Below are 19,602 nucleotides of genomic sequence, written 5' to 3'. Positions count from 1 at the left end.
GGTTAGTGGTGCTGCGACATTTGGCAATCGCGTCAAACATTTTCGGGTTTAGGTTCAAAAATAATTTTTTTTTTTTAGGAAATGATTTTTTTTTTCTTCTTCTTCTTTTTTTTAAGCTTTTTTGTTTGTTGCCGACACATTCACAATAAATTTTCATGCTTAGTCCCCACTTCGAAAGATAAAGTGCCACCACACCGAGGTGCCACAAATACTGTAAGAATGAAGTATAGCTCTGTACAATAAGGGCACGCCATGAGAGATTATTCAAAACAATACTTTGAATTTAAAAAAAACAAAACAATCAAGCGTAACAAGTAATTATCAATATACTTACATTAATACATTTACAAAAAAAAATCAAAAAACATTTGCATACCATAAATTTCATTGGCTTGAATGATTGGAAAAATAAAAGTTTCTTCTGACCGACAAAATGTGGGTCATTCTTTTTCACCAGTATCACTGCTCATATGCATCACAGATATGCTTTCTGTCAATTTTAATTCATCAAATGGTGATAAATTGTTCATTCTTCTTCTTTACTTCCTAGTTTTGGAATAGGTATCCACATATAGCCTATAGCAGGAGAGAGCACTTAACAGTATTCTCCCAAACAGGCAAATACTATATCACTAAAGTTTTGGCACTATTTCTACACTTTATTTTGGTCAGGGTAGTTTTTTGGCATTTTCTTTTTAAGAAAAAAAAAAAAAACTATTCCAATTCTGATTGCTTACCTCTATAGCAACAAAAAGCACTTTGTAACATTCAGATTTACTTGTCCATACATATAAAGCAACCTTTTTGTACAAATATCTTGACATTACCTTTGAGCACAAGTACCAGTGATTTTTGTTTGTTTGTTTGCTATTAGTACCATTGCATTTCTTCCCCAGTGCTGATGACACGTCTCAGTAATTATGGGAATTGCTTTAAGTCTCTTACATTTACGTCAGAGTAGTTAAAACGCTGGTGATTTCCAGTGACATTCAACGAAGCGCAGAAGTTACTGTCACATTGTCACATACCAGCCTGTGGCATTCTCCCGCTTGCATGGTCTCATTAGGTGGCTAAATGCACAGAAGGGTGCAGCAGCACTGAAAAAACTAAATACAAAAACACCCAAAACAAAACAAAACCAAAAAAAAATGAAACTTTGCAAACATGTTAACTCAACTCCAGGTGGGGAACAGTCTTCATTAAGTGCCTGCAGTCTAAGCAGGCCAGTTCCTGTTCCCATTGATGCAATGTTCATGTGGGTGGCTGCCTCCTGGTGAGACAATTAAAGCTTCAATTCCTGGCTGAAGAAGTGGATCACGATGATGCCATGCCGTTGACAGTGCTGTTTTCTGTGCTGGCACTGTCCCTGTCCCTGATCGAGAGAACACCCGAGTCTATGGGGGAGGACACCGTCCAGTCCATTAGAGAGGAGGGAGTTGCGTCTGTGGAGGCTGAATCTGTGATGGAAGATGGTACTGAATCTAAGACGAGGCGAGCGGCTGATCGTGGTTCAGTGTCTGTGACAGTCAGAGTGGTTGATTCTAGAGTGGAGCTACGTGCAATGTCTGTGACGGGGAGAATGGAAGGAGACTGTGCTGCATTGTTGACTGTATTTATGACAGCGCGAGTGGAAGAGTCCTCTGAGTCAATGCATGGAGGAGGTGTGTTTGGAGGTAAAACGTATTTTTCTTCAACGCAGGGAGAGGTAGAATCTAACTGAGGTGGCCGGGAGTCTATGAGAAGGAGGGTGGGTTGATCTCTTACGGAAGGAGGAGATAAATCCTCATCTCCTCCATCCATAGGAGAAGGAGGACTGTCTCTTATGGAAGGGGGAGAAGGAGAACCCGCTGAAGTGGCGTGAGTATCCTTGAGCAAAGGCGGGTCAGATGTTGTGCTTATATTTTCGATGTCATTATCCAGCGGGTTCGGAGATTTTAAAGTGGAGCTCGGTGGGGGCTCGATGATGGGCGTGGTGCAGATCAGCAAAGAGGAGGGTACAGTTTGAGGGACGGGGGGAGTGGAAGAATCCAATGAAGCAGCAGGTGTAATTTCTGCTTCTCTTGTTGGGGATTCACCACTGTCATTCATTTCAGGTAGGGATGAATCTAACAGTGGTTCCACAGACTCCAGGACGATTGCAGGAGGTTCTTCTGCAGCAGCTAAAAGTGGGTCTGTGACACATGGGGCTTTGTGTAAAGGAGTGGAAGACAGCAGGTGCTCTTTACTGCCCTGTGTGACGGCGTCTTTACCCAGTGTCATCATGTTGCCCGCAGATGAAGATGAAACCGAGTGACCGTTGGGATCTTTAGGGCCAGCCACAAAGGAGTGCATCTCGATGAACTGCATACCTCCAGTCAAATCAATAGCTGAAGAGGCAGTAGAGTCCATGATGATGATGGGCGCTTCATGAAGTGGTGTGTCACGCACTCTTGTGTAGTCCCTGGTGCTGTCAGACGTGTGCAGCAATCCAGGTTTCCTCGGGGGAAGCAGGGGTGGACGGGTGTAGTTCTCGACATCAGCCAGGGTCTCGGGGAGTGGCTGATTGCGCGTTTCAGGCAACAGGAGAATGCAGATGATACAGATGAGAGTGCAGCAGGCAAAAATTATGTGATGAAGGAAATAGCCCTTCTGATTGTGGAGTTCCATGATGGGTTCAGTAAGCATGCCAAAGCCAGCGCTGGCCAGGACCAAGCCTAAACCACCACCCCTATGGGAAGACAGAATATTTATTAGCTTGTAATATCAATAGAAAATTGGGATGACCTCACAAACCTTTAAAACCTCTCACAAATATTGAAATTACTGCAATTTAAGTGAATCACAACCTGCACGTTGTTCTGGAAAGCTAAATCTGGTATTTAAAAGCAGTTTTGTTTTACCCTCCTCTTCTTTTCTGCCTTTTTCCCGAGGAGCAGCAGAGAGTGCTGCAGCACCGTCTACACCCTCTACCCCATGTTCAAATTCGCTTTCCTGTCATTGCCAAAGTTGGCCACTAGATGGTGCACTTCACACATTGTTAGCAGAGCAATGCTTTAAAAAAAACGATATTTTTATACATCAAGTGCTGTGTCACACATCCTCAAAAGGCTAGATAATTTGTGCAAGTTGTGGATTACATTTGATACGGAGTTGTGAGTCTGTCTTTTCCAGCAGTTCAGGAATTTCATACCGATATTAAACAGGAGGAGGAGCAGAATGGATGGTCACGATTAAAAACAAAAACAACAGCTACACTAAAAAATGAATTATAAGTTCTCCAGAACAATGAAACAGATTTTTAAAACAAAGATTTTGAATTGTGAAACACTTGTCAGCCTGAATATTGTTTTACTCCTCTGCAAAATAAGAACACATTTTCCACATTATCTCCCCTCCTCTGGTGGTACGGTCTTGCTCTTGCAGTGGGTTTACCTGATCACAGTGGGAGTGATCTCAGCACAGAAGAAGATGCTCAGGGCGCTGACTGCGTGGGAGGAGAACATACCGATAGCGGAGAAGCCAATGGTGAAATGCGTATTCATTGTACTTGTGGTATCTGCAACAGAATCAGGAGACACAAACATGGAGATTCTTCACTCAGTATGCTGTGTAATCAGTGAAAGGACAACAGTGGTTTATATGTAAAAATGTGTTAAATTTACTTTTCAGGGAAAATGATTGCAAGTATTTGCCAAAATTAGTATTTTCAAAAATTATAATGTTACAACAATTCTGGTAAATTCAATGGAGTTAGATCAGGCAATGCAATGACAACAAAGGCTATTATTTTAGCTTTTGTTTTGATGTAAATTCAACAAAAAGAGATATAGAATGAGGAGCTGTTGAGAAATGAATCTGCAAACAATGAGCCAATTTAGCCCAAAGACGGTTTAAATAGGGTGTTTTACAAATAAGACATACTAAAGATGGCATAATGGCATAAAGAGGTGTAGAGGAGAACTACTCTGAAATCAGCTCTCGCTTACCACAGGGGGATTAGTGTGGAGAGATTACAGGCGATGGATAAACAGAAGAGAAAAGTAAAGGAAGGCTGGTGGTGAGTTCATGGTTCTGTAACAAAGAGGCTCGCCCTCTTTAACATAAGGGGATAAATAAATAAATAAAAAGAGAGCCTAGAACTTCATCATGAGTCTCCACAAGGCTTGCATAGGCCTGACAAAATGCTGGGTATCTGCATGAAGCATATTTTCCTAAACCTCAAGGAATGCAACAGTCTGAGTTATGAGATTGAGATATATATATATAAAACATAAGCTAATATTTTTACAAAATGCAACACTTATGAATATATATGAATATATGAATATATATGAACAGATAGACTTACTTATTTTCAGGTGTTCACTGTATTTCCCCAACACTAGAAAAATATTGAAAATATGAGGAATCATTAGAAAAGAGTGACAAATAGTGAGAATTAACACATGTTGAGCTAAGCCTTTCAGCACAGCGTAACAAAGGGAAAATAGAACATGAGCATAACCTTGATGTGTTGACTCAGGTTAAACATTAAGTGTAACCCGTTTGTAACTGAATAAACTGTTGCTGGCTGTTTTGATCATCTGAGGCACTTCTGGTACTCACTGACAATGTAATCAAGTTCAGGGACTGAACAGGGACAAAACAACTAAAGGTAGCAAATCTCGTAACAACCATCATGTTTAATGTGTCCATGAATAGCAAAAATGTAGGACTTTTTTTTTTTTTTAGATGTATGCACTTGTAAGCATGTGTCATTTACACAACATTTGTAAAAATGTTAGAATTGGGAGAAGGAATAGCTCAGTATTAGGTAGCATGACAATTACATTTATTACTCACAGTTGTTCTTTAAAAATATCTGTGAAGTATACACATTTCTATGGGTTCTGTTTTTGTTGCTGTTGTTACTTTTGCTTTGTTTATATTGAGTAAATTACCTTATAGTTACCACTGTAGTTATTGATACAAGCATAACAATGTGCTCTCCATGTGGCCTTTTTTCATTTACACAGCCAGGCTGGCTGGTTGGCCTTGCTTTTTGCTAACTCTGTTGAGTTGAGACTGCATTTTAACTAACAGATCTCAGATTTTGCTGATTTTGATCTAACTTTATTTCCCAAAATGTTAAACTATTGCTTCGATTTATGTGACTAAGAGTTCTTTTTGGGGGGTTTTATATTGTGGACTTTAGACCATAGTCAATCTCAATAAACTGCATGAGAGTGGCCTCCTCAAGAACCGCTAGAGCTTTTTCATGTTATAGGAGTTCCTATGTAATACTCACAGTTAAGTAGACCCAACTGCAGCAGAGATGCGAGGGCAGTGATGATCATAAACAGAAGAAGGCCACCGCGACGGCCCATCAGGCAGACCGCTGGACATAGTGCAATGCATGATGCAACCGCGATGCCTGCCATTGTGTAATAGTGTGTATAGAAGTCAGGGAATATGGTGGTTCCCTGAGCTTCAGGATCCATCATGCTGCGGGCAAAGCAGTGGTGGATCCCATAACCAGTTAACCTGAATAAAAAAACAGAGAAAAGAGAAAAGCAAGTCAAAAAAAGCGACATCTCAAGCAATACAACGGCTACATCAGGAGACACTGAACTACATCTTTCGTAAGGGTACTAAGTAAACTGTGTAAAGCAGTGAAGAGCCGCTTTATTTCATGCTTTCTCTAATCTCAGTGTATTTTGAAAAAACAAAAAAACAAAAACCTCACATGTGTAAACATGGATTTATTGGCACACAGAAACACACCCTATGTACACACAAAAAAAAAAAACAAAAGCAAGCCCTCACACCCTCCTTCCGAATTGTCTAATGTTTCATAAGGACAAAGCTCATGTAAAATTTATGCAAACAGGGAATCAGGGACACTGTGCACCAAAGCAGAGGTAGAGCTCGGTCTGCCAGACAAGAGATGAGGTCTCAGATCGAAGGAAGAGTCCATTGGAGATGAAAAGAGAGAGCAGCACAAATATGGAAGGACAAAAGAAGAAACAGCTAAAGATCAATCCTCTATCCAGCCCGCAGGTTAATAGTGGCATCTTGACTCCACAAAATGGCAGGTCTGAGTGGCATTGCACTCCAAGTACCTGTATTATATACATCTTTTCAAGTCCTGACACACTCACAAACACACACACACCCTCGTTAGCACACTGACACATATAACCCTGTTCTCAAAAAGGCAGAATAGACTGGAAAAAGCAAAAAGCAGACCCTTTATTGGATCCTATGTTGGACTGAAAATGAACTTTATGTACATTAGACTACATGTGTTAGAAACAGGAAATGATGTTTCTGTGTGTCTTGGGTTAAAGAGGAGGGTGATTGGCTTGTTACCAGTATACACGTCTGTGTTTTTTTTCCTTTTTAAATCAATCACTATTGCGCCAAACTTCAAAAGCAATTATCTAAAAGGCTTTAAGAGGGCATTAGTGCACTTGGCATGGAAAACAAACACATCTGCAAAGGCACTGTTAGCGCTGTATATTATTACAGTACATGGGTTTTGGAGAGATGATTGTCCCCATTCACATGTTTTTTAGCGAAATACTTGCTCATTACACAGTACACATGTATTACAACTGCATAAGTCTGCAGTACAAGAGTCCAGAGGCTAAACCAGCGTGCCTGTAGTCGAGTACTGTGACCGACTGAAAAATGTGAATCATTACATTATAAAACTAAAAATATGACAGAAAAGAGTCTGCAAACTGCAGCCGAAATCCTATATCAAGGAAGCAAAGCATTATGCTTTCATAACCACACACTTGGCTTCATGCTTACAGAGTGTTAAAATGCATTAAAATAAGAACTCTCTTTTTAAATGATCCTAGCATCAAATTCAAGGTGAACAATTATCAGAAAAAGTTAGAGACACAAATAAAGATACAGCTTCTTGATTTATGTCACTGATCTACCATTTCAAATAATTACATGATTTAAATGATTTGCATTCTTTAACACAGAATTATTTTTACATTTTAAGACAGCCACTTACGAGGTGACACAGAGCACAACGATATTCTTCCAAAGGGTCCTCGTCCCAACCATTTTCACAATGCATGTTTTCTTGGGCCTCTGTTGAAGAGATCTTTGTAGTTCTGGGAACAGGAAAACACAGATATTATTAAAGCTTTGCCAAAAATAAAAAAAAATATCATAAAAATTATAGAACTCACATTTGTTTCTTTTCCCCCCCTATTTACTGTTTCACATATACAACCGGGCTGGTTCTTATTTCCCCACTGAGGGACATTAAATAAAGGATACTTCTATTCAATTCTATTCTATTCTATTCTTATATAACACTATTCTACTCCTCTTGAGCACTCAAAGCACTTTATACAAGTTGCCTCATTCACCAAGTGCTTCCTATCTAACATTAGAGAAATTAACAAACTGTTATTTATTTAATAAATACATTGAAAAAGGAATGAAATGAAAGTGAAAGTGGTAGAATATTTCTTTTTTTTTTCCTGGCATTTCGATTGAAAAGTCAACATCCATCTGTTGTTGCACTGCAGTACAGTAGTACACAAACCTGAATAATAAACTAAGTAGAATTACCTTAAAGTGTAGGCAAAATTCAAATGTTTCAAACCCTTCTAAAGAATAGGGTTCTGGAAAGTTTTGTATTTGAATGACAGTACTGTAAATATAATGAGTAAAAGTTGGACAGTTATCTGGGTTTGAAACCACAGAAACTCTATGTTTTGGTGAGCTCATTCATTCCACACAGGTACCATCCCACAGCTTTGTCAAACAGGTATGGTAACACTAACAGGAGAGCAGCTACCAGCGGGCAACACCCCTGAGCTGCTCGTGATACATGATATAACACACTTAATGTTTTGGTATCAGTCTGCAGGTTGCCACAGTAACACACCTCTGCCTCATGCTAGTTCATTTTTCACATTGACTCAGGCATGCGAAGGTTATCTCTGGCTAACCACTCAGGTTTTCCAGTGATCCCCTGAGTAAGATCAACTGTGCTCAGAGCTGTGCAAATCATTCCACTTTTTCAAAGGGGATCAAGTAAATTGTTCTACATGAATAAGACATGCTTCAGTCTGCTTCTATAGCATAATTTAGTGCTGAGCAATTGAAAGTAGAGAAATAGCTCATGCTTCTCTACCATATGGGGAAGTTTGTACATAAAAAAAAAGATAAATCTATGTCTATGGTAATGCACTTATGTCCCTAAATGCTAAGAGTCAGCACAGAGACTCCGACTTCTAAAAATATGCAGTCAATTTCACACTGTGGCTCCTCTTAAAGCCTTTTATCTCATAGTGGCACTTCCCTTCCATCATTTTTCAAAAAGGAGTGATAACTACGCAATGGCAGGACAAAAACAGGGAAACAAAGTATATATAATAAACAAACACTTATACAAATCTGCTATTGATTTTCACAACAACACAATCCAAACTGCTTTGTTCTGGCTGGTCTGAGTACAGTTAACATGGGGTCAAATGCCTGACCTACAACCATCTGCCATCTGCCCACTATTGTGTCAGCTCATGTCCACCCATCCAAGCTATAATGATATTAATGAACATTTGAGAGTGCCATAATCCAATGTTCAACACCCAATGCTACCTTTGTAGTGGATTATTTCTGTGTTAGCAAGATGGGAAATGCATATAACCTTGTCAATCTGTCTCATTTGGATAAGCGAAGCTGGGAATAACAATGCAGACCACGCCATTCAAAATAAAGGCCTAGCAGACACCTTTGCAGGGAAGCAGTATGTCGCGCAAAACATATCAAAATATAAAATGCAGACATTGCGTCTGATATCTTTAAATTACTGTTGAAGGATTCATTACCTGTGAGGATGTTCTCTGGGTCAAGCTCCACGTTCACTTGATTTTTCTCTACTATGTGTCCCATGATCCACTTGGAGCGACTGTACTGCTGAGTGGCGAGCAGCCAACGCAGTGACTCAGGGAAGATCCTGTCAAAAAGATGGGGGATGTCCTTGTTAATATGACATGAAAAATGAGTCAGGGGAAAAAATGAGTCAAGGTATCAGCTTGCAGAAAGAGTACATGTGTATATGAAGACAGTCAATAACATAACGACTGGTGCTGCATTTGGATGAACCTCTGTCTACAAAGTAGATGTGCAGGTTTCATCATTTTCCACATGTGTGGTTTGCAACTATCCCTCTCCCCCCCCTCACCCAACGTCATTAGATCACCTGCAGCGTTTAAATTTTCAACCTAATCATGTCATGGTCCTGGGCCGTGTTGGCCCAGTATTCTTAGTTCTCTTGTATTTTTGTATTCAGTTCCCTGTTTAGGTTCTGTTTCCTGAGTTGCCCTGTTATGTTGTTCCCTGTGTGCTTTCCCTTTGTGACTCTCACCCCCTGTGTGCCCCTCTATGTATTCATGAGCCCTTGCCCCCTTTCGTGTTTTATTCCATGTTTCCCCCAGCCTGTTATGTCTGTGTTTTCCCCGTGCTCTCTCCTCCTGTCTGAACCTCTGTGTACTTCCTGTTTTACTTTGACAGTCTCTCGTCAGTATGCGTCATGTTGTGTTCACTCCTGCCCTGTCTCGTTATGATTATCTGTGTCAGCTGTGTTCCCCGTGTGCTCCCACTTCCCTCGTTAACCCTCTGTGTATTTATGTCTGCGTCTCCCTCAGTTCTGTGTCGTAGTCTCCCTCATAGCTGCGTGGATTTCCCTGTGTCTCTCTGCAAGTGTTAGTTATTGTTCCCGGTTTAAGTTTTGTATTTCTTGTGATCTGCCTTCCAGCATTAAAGCTGTGATTTTGAGTTTATCCCCTGAGTCCGTGAGTTTGCATTTTGGGTCCTCATCCTGCCTGCCACACAGCTATCATGACAAATCAGCTGTATTCCAGATGTTTGCAGAGTCAGCCACAGTTAATCAGGAAAGTTAACACAGCTTTGGAAATTACCTTAAAGGCTCTTGCCAACTTTTGTGTGCTAAAAAAAATGTGTGCTGTGTGACAGAGACATCACACTTTGATGACACAGTATCACATGACAGATTGTTAGATTGCTGGATTGATAATAAAAGTTTACAGAGAACCTCTCGGGCTGAGTTCACCGTGCAATGTCCAAACTTGTGATATCAACAGAAGTTCCACAAGTTTCACAACCTGCTTCATGTCCTTGAATTGTGTAGTCTTTAGCAAACAAAGCCATGATTGCGTCACAGCATACAACTGTTGCAAATCCCATTCAACAGCTGAGCCATCAAAATGCTGAGTGATAATGAATGCTGTATTTTTTTTTTTTTTTATGATCAGAACAATGGAACTGAGGACATATCAACATTTTCTTATTTACCAAATCACAATGACTAACCTGACATGTGCCCGAGGTGTATTTCCATCCCTTCTCCACACTGTTTCTTATGCTAATGAAAGTGTATTGCATGACAAAGACTGATGTTTGACAAGATGTTTGCTTTGGATTACTTCTGACTGTTACTGAACAGAACCCCCTTTGTTTTGCAGGGACATCAAAGATACCAAGGCCTTTGAAACTCTGGCAAAATCTATATTATATATAAAGAACCTTGAACCTATTCCTGCCATCTTTGTAGACATCAGCAGTATTACAGAACTGTGTTCAGTGAGGTAGAATAAATGGTGTATTTATTGCTTATGCTTTGGAAAAAGTCAAAGCAGAGGTTTAAGTGTAAAAGATACCTCAGCTTGGACTTTAGTACTATTTTTAAGCTTGTAAAAATAATAATAATAAGAAAAACCTCTGCAAGTGTATCTTTTGTTAAACAGTGCTTAATTTACTGAAAGGAAAATCAATAAATCAAGTCACACCTGATCGCCGTGGATGCATCTATGTGTCTTTTTTAAACTGTTGTGTAACTGAAAAAAATATTTTAAGTTTAACAGAATATCAAAATCAAGATAAGATAACCCGGTACCAAAGTGCAGCGAATGCTAAGGTCTTTTCCTTACCAAATGTAGGACAGCATAAGCAGCAGGGGACAGATGATGACAGCTTGAAGTACCTGCCAGTTGCGACAGAGGTACGCCACTCCAGGCATCAAGAGCCGACCACCCAAAACCACAAAGCTGGCCACCATGGTCATGGAAAATCGCCATCCTGGCAGGCACAGCTCGATCCCTGGCAAAGAGAACGACGAAAAGGGAAAAAAGTACAATGTGTTTTTTTTCTAGTCGAGACATATTTAGAAAAATGATATAAAACGAGTGGAAATACCAGAATTTCAAAATTTCTTGGGAAGATGACACATGGGACTGACACTAGTTTTTGTATGTTCAAACTAGCTAAAATCTTTGGAAATTTTGGAGCACAAAATAAAATGAAGTTGCTTCAAATAAAAGGGTTCCCATAAATGAGTTGTTCTGAGATGTTTGTACCCATTCATATGCAGTTGAATTACCTGGCAAATGTAACATTATAATGATGATATTTACCTTTTTGCAATGAAGAAAAATATTTTCAATCACTTTAGAGAAAACTGAGAACAGCATAATGCGTTCATTGACTTTTGGGGGAATGAAATGTGCAATCTAGAGCAAAGTTGATGAGTAAACGGGAAAAAAAACAGAGCAACAACTCTGACTAGGCGAGGCAGGCAGGTCAGAACAGGGATCCTGGCACTGTCATCAGCAAATGAGGTTTATTGTTTCAATGCAACACATCCTAAAATCCAGAAATTACTGCTGTTGCAGCGTGGCTTTTTACACAGAGTAAAACTAAGTTGACACCAAAAACACTCACACATCCGAGAAAATTGTTATCTTTTTAATAAGTCTGGAATATTCCTAGTTTCTCAAAACAGGAGGATGGAAGCTACGTTATTGTGCTAATCTTAGTTTTTGAGATTTAATTAATGAAACGCTTAAGTCATCAGTCAGAAAATTATATAACTCCAGTGCTTACTGTGTACAGTTTTTTTTTATTCTGAGACAGTACAGAGATGAAGACAGTAGGCTGCTGAACAAACAAGAAAGGGGTTCCTTGTGCTTCTTTCCCCTCGATCAGAATGGCACTGATTCATTCACTCGGTCATTAGCATGCACACCCCACTGGCAGCAAGCAACCACAGACAGTTCAGCCCTTTAGTTACTGCAGTACAGAGGAGAAGTTCACACCACACCATAGAAAGCCAATGCTGCTGTAATGCCGCTTCTCTCATACAACCAGAATCTTTTGTCTTGCTTCATTGGTCCCTTTTGTTATACATCACTTTTCTTCTACCCAGGAATTTTAACCGTCTCCAGTGGGCCTTTCAAGGTGACATGCCCAGGATAATACAGTGGATGTCGGCTGCTTCACTTCATTCCAGTGGAAAAGACTGGAATTTCAATTAGGACTTGCCCCCCTCTGAGGACATGAATAATGCTCTCTGTTCACAGACACTATCGCAGCTGGTATGACAAAGCCAATGAGTGGAGAGCAGGGCGATGGGTGCAAGACCTGCTGAGTTTGAACCAACTAACCTCAAGACTCCTTCACTGTGTGCCTGTGGGAGAATAGCACCGGCTCACTGGTTAAGGACCGCATGGGATTTGAATTCTTTGGTTTTGTATTTATGTACGCAAGGCATGAGGCACTGAGACTCATGCACTCTGACCAGAAAAGTACATCCCGTGGTGAGGTGTGGAAAAGCGTTAGGCAAAGCGGCACAAACTTCATTAAGATATCAATTATGACAATAAGGATATTTAATTAAACTAAATGCAGAATAAGAAGCAGAAGCTGTGGAAAAGAGGCCTGAGCTTCTTACTCATGTTGACCCTAATCCTCCACAACCTGCTAGATCAGCATTCCCATAATGCTCTGTGGCAGAGTCTGTCCTACTGACATAAATCTGCCAATTACAAATCTAATGTTACATATAAGAAATTGACTAAACTTGGAAACCAAAGGCCTCCCGAGGGTGGCGGAAAAGTGACACATAAAAGATAATAGGAAAAAAAAAACATTTAAATGTATTTGTACCACTCCCATTAGTAAAAATAGAAATTACATCATCAATGATTAGGCTAAAAATCCAATTAATGACAATGATAATCCCCAAAGAAGATTTGGCTGGTTTGCTGACTTTGGCAATGTGAGAATGTGAATCACACTCAAGCACAAAGTGCAGCAGCTCACCAGTAGCTCATGAGTCCCTCTTTGTAACAGGGATTTAAATGCGTCTTCTGAGATCTGGTCACAACTCAGACTGCAGAATGAGCGAGAACGTAACCAAGATACATTGAGGATACATTAAGATGTGACCACTCAGAACACCTCAGAGTGGTCCAGGCCACATATGGCTTTATCCTTTTAGCGGCACGCGTGCATGTTTCCTGTTCCACATTACAGTACAATACTACACTGATATGTGTGTGTGTGCCACTGCTGAAAAACAATAGATTTGGCAGTCTTGCACCCTCAGCTGTTATTTCACAACTGCCTTGCATAAAGCTGCTAGCTAATTGCATAAATAAAAGTAAAACCCTTTAAGAAGATTGACTGTGTAGCCTATGTGTTTAATCATCAGCTCATCAAAGTTATTAATGGGGTGAAGCAGATCCGGCATTTGTCTTTTAGCCCTCTTGCAGGCATCACAAGGCACAAGGCTGCCATTGATCAATTACGCCCTTCTTCTCATCACGTTTCCCACACTTTGCTCTGAATACCTACGCTTCAGCATCAATATATTTTGATTTTGAATCACCAAGGAGTTCTCGGATTCACTCAGCAATTAAAACACATCTCGCGTCTGCTCATTAAATATCATTTCCTCCGACTAAAGAAACAATGAATCAATTACAGCGCTCCTGGTGGGTTAAAAAGGGACAAAAAAAAAAAAAAAGTCATATACTTGTAAAGCAAGCTATAGTCACATACAGCAGTGAAAGGAAATAATCACAGTGAAATCAGGAATGGGATCAACTCAGCTGTACATCTGTCACACAGCTGAAATCTGCATATTTCTTTGCTAATTGTTTTAAAAGAAGGCACCAAAAATAGTTGTCGCCACAGCTTCCGCATCAAGTGAAAAGGAAATAGGCAGGGTGTGCATATCCCTTTGCTACTAATTCCTTACTAAACACAAATAACATCCCACACAGAAATGAGTTAAAATGAACAGACTATGAGGCTGTGTCAGTGCCTCCAGCAGTTCCAATCAATCCTGGACCGTAACGTTTATAGCTTGCAGATTCTAACCAATATCCTGAAGAATCTCTTAACATTTTAGTTAAACAGTATTTCCAAATGGAATTCCTTCAGTGTGTGTAGTGATAATAGTTGGAGCACACTCTCTGGAGATTGTGGTATGCTTAAAGTGGTTTATAGAGTGCATTGTCTGATTACATGGTAAGGCAAAAAAAAGGTTACAGATAGTCTGAGTGACCACATTAAAAAGTAAGGTAAGAAACCTACAATAAACATTTGATACTTTGCCTTTGGCAACACCATAAATGCTGTCAAAGTTAAAAAAAAAATAATTCTAAATTAAAAAGCACAGTGCAGCCTGATCTGCGGTATGTGTGTGTGTGTGTGTGTGTGTATATATATATATATATATATATATATATATATATATATATATATATATATATATATATATATATATATATATATATATATATATATATATATATATATATATACACATACATATATATATACACATACATATACACACACACACAGTGGGGCAAAAAAGTATTTAGTCAGCCACCGATTGTGCAACTTCCCCCACTTAAAATGATGACAGAGGTCAGTAATTTGCACCAGAGGTACACTTCAACTGTGAGAGACAGAATGTGAAAAAAAAAAAATCCATGAATCCACATGGTAGGATTTGTAAAGAATTTATTCGTAAATTAGGGTGGAAAATAAGTATTTGGTCACCTCAAACAAGGAAAATCTCTGGCTCTCACAGACCTGTAACGTCTTCTGTAAGAAGCTTTTCTGTCCCCCACTCGTTACCTGTATGGATGGCACCTGTTTGAACTCATCATCTGTATAAAAGACACCTGTCCACAGCCTCAAACAGTCAGACTCCAAACTCCGCCACGGCCAAGACCAAAGAGCTTTCGAAGGACACCAGGTAAAGTATTGTAGACCTGCACCAGACTGGGAAGAGTGAATCTACAATAGGCAAGCAGCTTGGTGTGAAAAAATCAACTGTGGGAGCAATCATCAGAAAATGGAAGACATACAAGACCACTGATAATCTCCCTCGATCTGGGGCTCCACGCAAGATCTCATCCCGTGGGGTCAAAATGATCATGAGAACGGTGAGCAAAGATCCCAGAACCACACGGGGGGACCTGGTGAATGACCTGCAGAGAGCTGGGACCAAAGTAACAAAGGTCACCATCAGTAACACACTACAACGGCAGGGAATCAAATCCCGCAGTGCCAGACGTGTTCCACTGCTGAAGCCAGTGCATGTCCAGGCCCGTCTGAAGTTTGCCAGAGAGCACATGGATGATACAGCAGAGGATTGGGAGAATGTCATGTGGTCAGATGAAACCAAAGTAGAACTTTTTGGTATAAACTCAACTCGTCGTGTTTGGAGGAAGAAGAATACTGAGTTGCATCCCAAGAACACCATACCTACTGTGAAGCATGGGGGTGGAAACATCATGCTATGGGGCTGTTTTTCTGCCAAGGGGACAGGACGACTGATCCGTGTTAAGGACAGAATGAATGGGGCCATGTATCGTGAGATTTTGAGCCAGAACCTCCTTCCATCAGTGAGAACTTTGAAGATGAAACGAGGCTGGGTCTTCCAACATGACAATGATCCAAAACACACCGCCCGGGCAACAAAGGAGTGGCTCCGTAAGAAGCATTTGAAAGTCCTGGAGTGGCCTAGCCAGTCTCCAGACCTCAACCCCATAGAAAATCTGTGGCGGGAGTTGAAAGTCCGTGTTGCTCGGCGACAGCCCCAAAACATCACTGCTCTCGAGAAGATCTGCATGGAGGAATGGGCCAAAAAATCACCTACTGTGTGTGCAAACCTGGTAAAGACCTATAGTAAACGTTTGACCTCTGTTATTGCCAACAAAGGTTATGTTACAAAGTATTGAGTTGTATTTTTGTTATTGACCAAATACTTATTTTCCACCCTGATTTACGAATAAATTCTTTACAAATCCTACCATGTGGATTCATGGATTTTTTTTTTTCACATTCTGTCTCTCACAGTTGAAGTGTACCTCTGGTGCAAATTACTGACCTCTGTCATCATTTTAGGTGGGGGAACTTGCACAATCGGTGGCTGACTAAATACTTTTTTGCCCCACTGTATATATATATGAATGATCAGCCCCTGCGCCACCAGGCTGATCCAAACCTTACTGGGCAGGTATGCCATTCACTGCATGATCAATACACCATTAAAGTTCAAAGGATGGATGGTCACAGATGGAAATGCCTAGTGAGGCTAAACTCAAATCAGGCATGTTTAAAGTTTCTGATGAACGTCTGAAGCATTTCTTCTGAGTGGCAGACCAGTGAAGCATTGTCAGCAAACAGCATTTCCCTAATTAGGGTGAACTGGCTGGCATTACTATAGATCAAATAAGGTGTTTTTCCCCCAATAGGGGTAAACTCTATCCTTTGTGGAGGACATCTAGAAGAAATAAAATATTACTGGCATAGATGTACAAGCTGTTTGCCATGCAGTTAGCCATGAAAGTCTGTGAGAAAAAAGGAATGTCGCTCTTAAGATATCCTTCATATTTTAGTACAACATAATCACCTAAGAAGACATGGCAGAAAGCCAGTTCTCTAACAGAGCATGAAAACATTTATCTTGACAAGGTTAAAGGCCTGGGTCAATTAAAGGGCAAAGTAAAACTATCTTGTCTCTCTCTCCTGTGGCCTTTCTTTAGAATTAGTGCAGTTAGACAATTGTACTAATTGTAATACCGTAATTCTGGGTATAAATGAACAAGAGCAAACTGATAAGTCATTCTGGTAAATAACCTTGATACTTTATTTTTTCTGCCTGCTGTGTATTTTTATACACACAAAAATGTTGATGTCTCCTCTCTCCCTTTTTTCAAGCTCCAAATAGGGGCTATTGACTAAGAATAAGGTCATGCTTATTGATTAGTCTCAGGAGCCGAGCAGAATGTCAAACAATTCCAGCTATCCACAAGCCCTTTCCTTTGATTCATGTCCTCAAATTCTCAGTAATCAGGACAGTAAATCCCCACCTGGAGAGTATATTCTTGTGTTAGTGTGCTGTGTTGGCGCACAGCATATTCCAAAACCACTCCATTAAAGAAAGATCAACACAAAACAACCTCCTGGCTGTTCAGAAGACACTGTTTGTGAGTGACTGAGCTTACATTTGTCACAGTCCTAGATTGGCTTAACTAAACACAACTTCAGCCTAACCAAAGAAGAACTGAAACTGCATTGATTTTTTTTTTCTTCCACTCATCAAAAGAAAGTGCAAAGGTTGCCAGTAAAGATTTTACCAGTTACTGGACTTCACTCAGGAATTTGTGGTTTGAGATAGTTTGAGGTTATGTCATGCAACAAAGGTTTAAAATTATTTCCACTCCGGGCCAATTAGAACATGACCCTTAGGTCAGTACTACTGCTTTAAAACTTAAAAATAAATGCAGCCTAACGTTTTAGCAAAGTGCATTTGCTGAGCCACCAAAAATGTAATCTTAGCACAAAAGGGAACTTTAACCCTGCTCAGAGTTTAACCCTCCACTCATTTATCAGCAGACAGCTAAAGTGGATCATGAGGAAGACTGTGGTCAGTGTTTCATCAGCAACAATTGTTTTTTGTTTGTTTTTTGAGTGAAAGAATTTCCACTCAATACCCGGACTGCCTCTTTAGGGTATTTCACCGTTCAGTTTCTTTAATTCATTCTAAGCATACAGAATGAAAAGACAGTTGAATTAGCATGGTCTGCCAAATGTTGGTAAACTATATTAGCAGTGGTGTGAGGCAGACCTAGCTGTGATTTTAGGGAACATAGCTACTTGGTGCTTAACGAAAAAATTCTGTTTTTAATAGTCCAGATCTTGCCCACACTGAGCAATAATTACATGAACAGTAAGGAGAATAAGCAGACCAACAAAGAACGCCGTCTGTCAAAGCAGGAATTCGCCCCAGACACAAAGGAAATCACTGAGGATAAATGAATTTGCAGAGACCTGTTTGTTTTTGGGTTTTTTTGTGCCTTGAGTATCTTTATGAGTGAAAGAGATAAATGTTTGCTGTAAGTGGAGGGTGCCACTGACAGGAAGCACCTTATATCAGCTAACAGAGGAGAGAGATGAGAAAAGGGTTAGCCTGGCCTGGCTAAACTGACAAAAGGCAGCAGAGCACTGCAGCAGGAAGTGTAAAAGACCGATCATCCAGCCTGACCAGAAGAGCATTGCCACTCTGTTGAAAGAAGGAAAAAAATCCCAGCAGAGAACTAAAGGGACACTGTGCAACATCAAATCTCACAATGGCATGTTGTAAAAATATCAACCAATTTTTTTTGCTCTGGGCATTTAAAAAAGAAAATTCCTCTGACACCCTATTTCTGAATTTTTTCCACACCGTATGACTTTTAAAAAAATGTGCTGAAGAGTGCTATGATACAGTTCATGTCATGCAGTTTGTACTTCCCCTTTCTGTCCATCTAGATAATTTCCAGTTGCACCTGTGTACTTACCAGCTACACATATAAGCCCAGTGCATATACCAAAGGTGTGACAGTAAAAACAATATCCACACAGCGAGTCTCTCGGCATGTCAGCAGCAATATTTCCACACTGATGCAAATAAAAACAATGCCCCTTTTCCCCAAAGTAACCACTGCTGCTGAAATTTATAGCTAAACAAAAGCCAAGTCTTTTTGGGACAACACAGTGTGTAGTGTGCATTTTATCTAAGAGCAAATATGAAAGAAAAAAAAAAACTTTCAGTGCAGAACTTAATAATAATTTTTTCTGTCAAAGTCCCACTTTAACATAAGATATACTACGTAACCAAGCAAAGTGTGTGTGTTGTTTTTTTCATCTGGTGAGGCTGTAACCAGTAATTTATTTTTTAAATGGTAGCAACCATTTTCATACACTAGACTTTGGAGGTGCCAGATCCCAGCTGAAGTGAACATGAGTGAACAGTGATTTCAGGATTGATGTGTTTGACAGTACTCGCCATCAAAATGAGGGGATATCTTTTTCTGGAGCAATGATTTTCCACTCTTCTGATAGAGACTCAATGCTGTAATGCATTTGTAGACTTATTCTGGCAGCATATGTTGGCTCAAACCCTTAGAGACACTTTGTGCTGGTTTTTAGTTTGCAAATCTGTAAATATACAAAAAGGTGGACTAGCAAATCAAGCTAACAAACAATGCGCTAAAAACTAGTTAGCTGCGCCAGCTAACAACTGTGAGTTCTCCATTATCCCCCAAACCACACGAGTCATGAAGACTACAACATTCAGATGGGCTCTACGTGGAAAACAGATAAACGTCTGTCATTTTTTTTCTCCGTCACTTTTCATTTCTCTCTCTATTAAGGCATCTAGGCTCTTATACACACACCCATGACATGATTAGACATGCAAATAATTCAGAAAGTGAGCAAGCATTCTTCTTCACAAGGTAA

General features: G+C 40.0%; 1 protein-coding gene across 1 annotated transcript in view; it reads right to left on the bottom strand.

Moving 5' to 3' along the window:
* Positions 1-263: 263 nt before the first annotated feature.
* Positions 264-19,602, bottom strand: part of LOC113010060 (solute carrier family 22 member 23-like) — a 35,381-nt gene continuing 16,042 nt past the window's right edge. The window contains exons 4-10 of the mRNA XM_026148879.2: positions 10,947-11,115; positions 8,826-8,953; positions 6,992-7,094; positions 5,267-5,502; positions 4,328-4,360; positions 3,412-3,535; positions 264-2,707 (exon numbers count right to left, since the gene is read on the bottom strand). Coding sequence (XP_026004664.1) covers positions 1,315-2,707; positions 3,412-3,535; positions 4,328-4,360; positions 5,267-5,502; positions 6,992-7,094; positions 8,826-8,953; positions 10,947-11,115 — 2,186 coding nt within the window. The 3' untranslated portion in view covers positions 264-1,314. The remainder of the gene's footprint in view (positions 2,708-3,411; positions 3,536-4,327; positions 4,361-5,266; positions 5,503-6,991; positions 7,095-8,825; positions 8,954-10,946; positions 11,116-19,602) is intronic.

The sequence above is a fragment of the Astatotilapia calliptera genome, chromosome 18 (assembly GCF_964374335.1).
Source record: "Astatotilapia calliptera chromosome 18, fAstCal68.1, whole genome shotgun sequence".
Taxonomy (NCBI): domain Eukaryota; kingdom Metazoa; phylum Chordata; class Actinopteri; order Cichliformes; family Cichlidae; genus Astatotilapia; species Astatotilapia calliptera.
The sequence above is the reverse complement of the archived record's forward strand: the minus strand, read 5'-3'. Positions and strand labels throughout refer to the sequence as shown.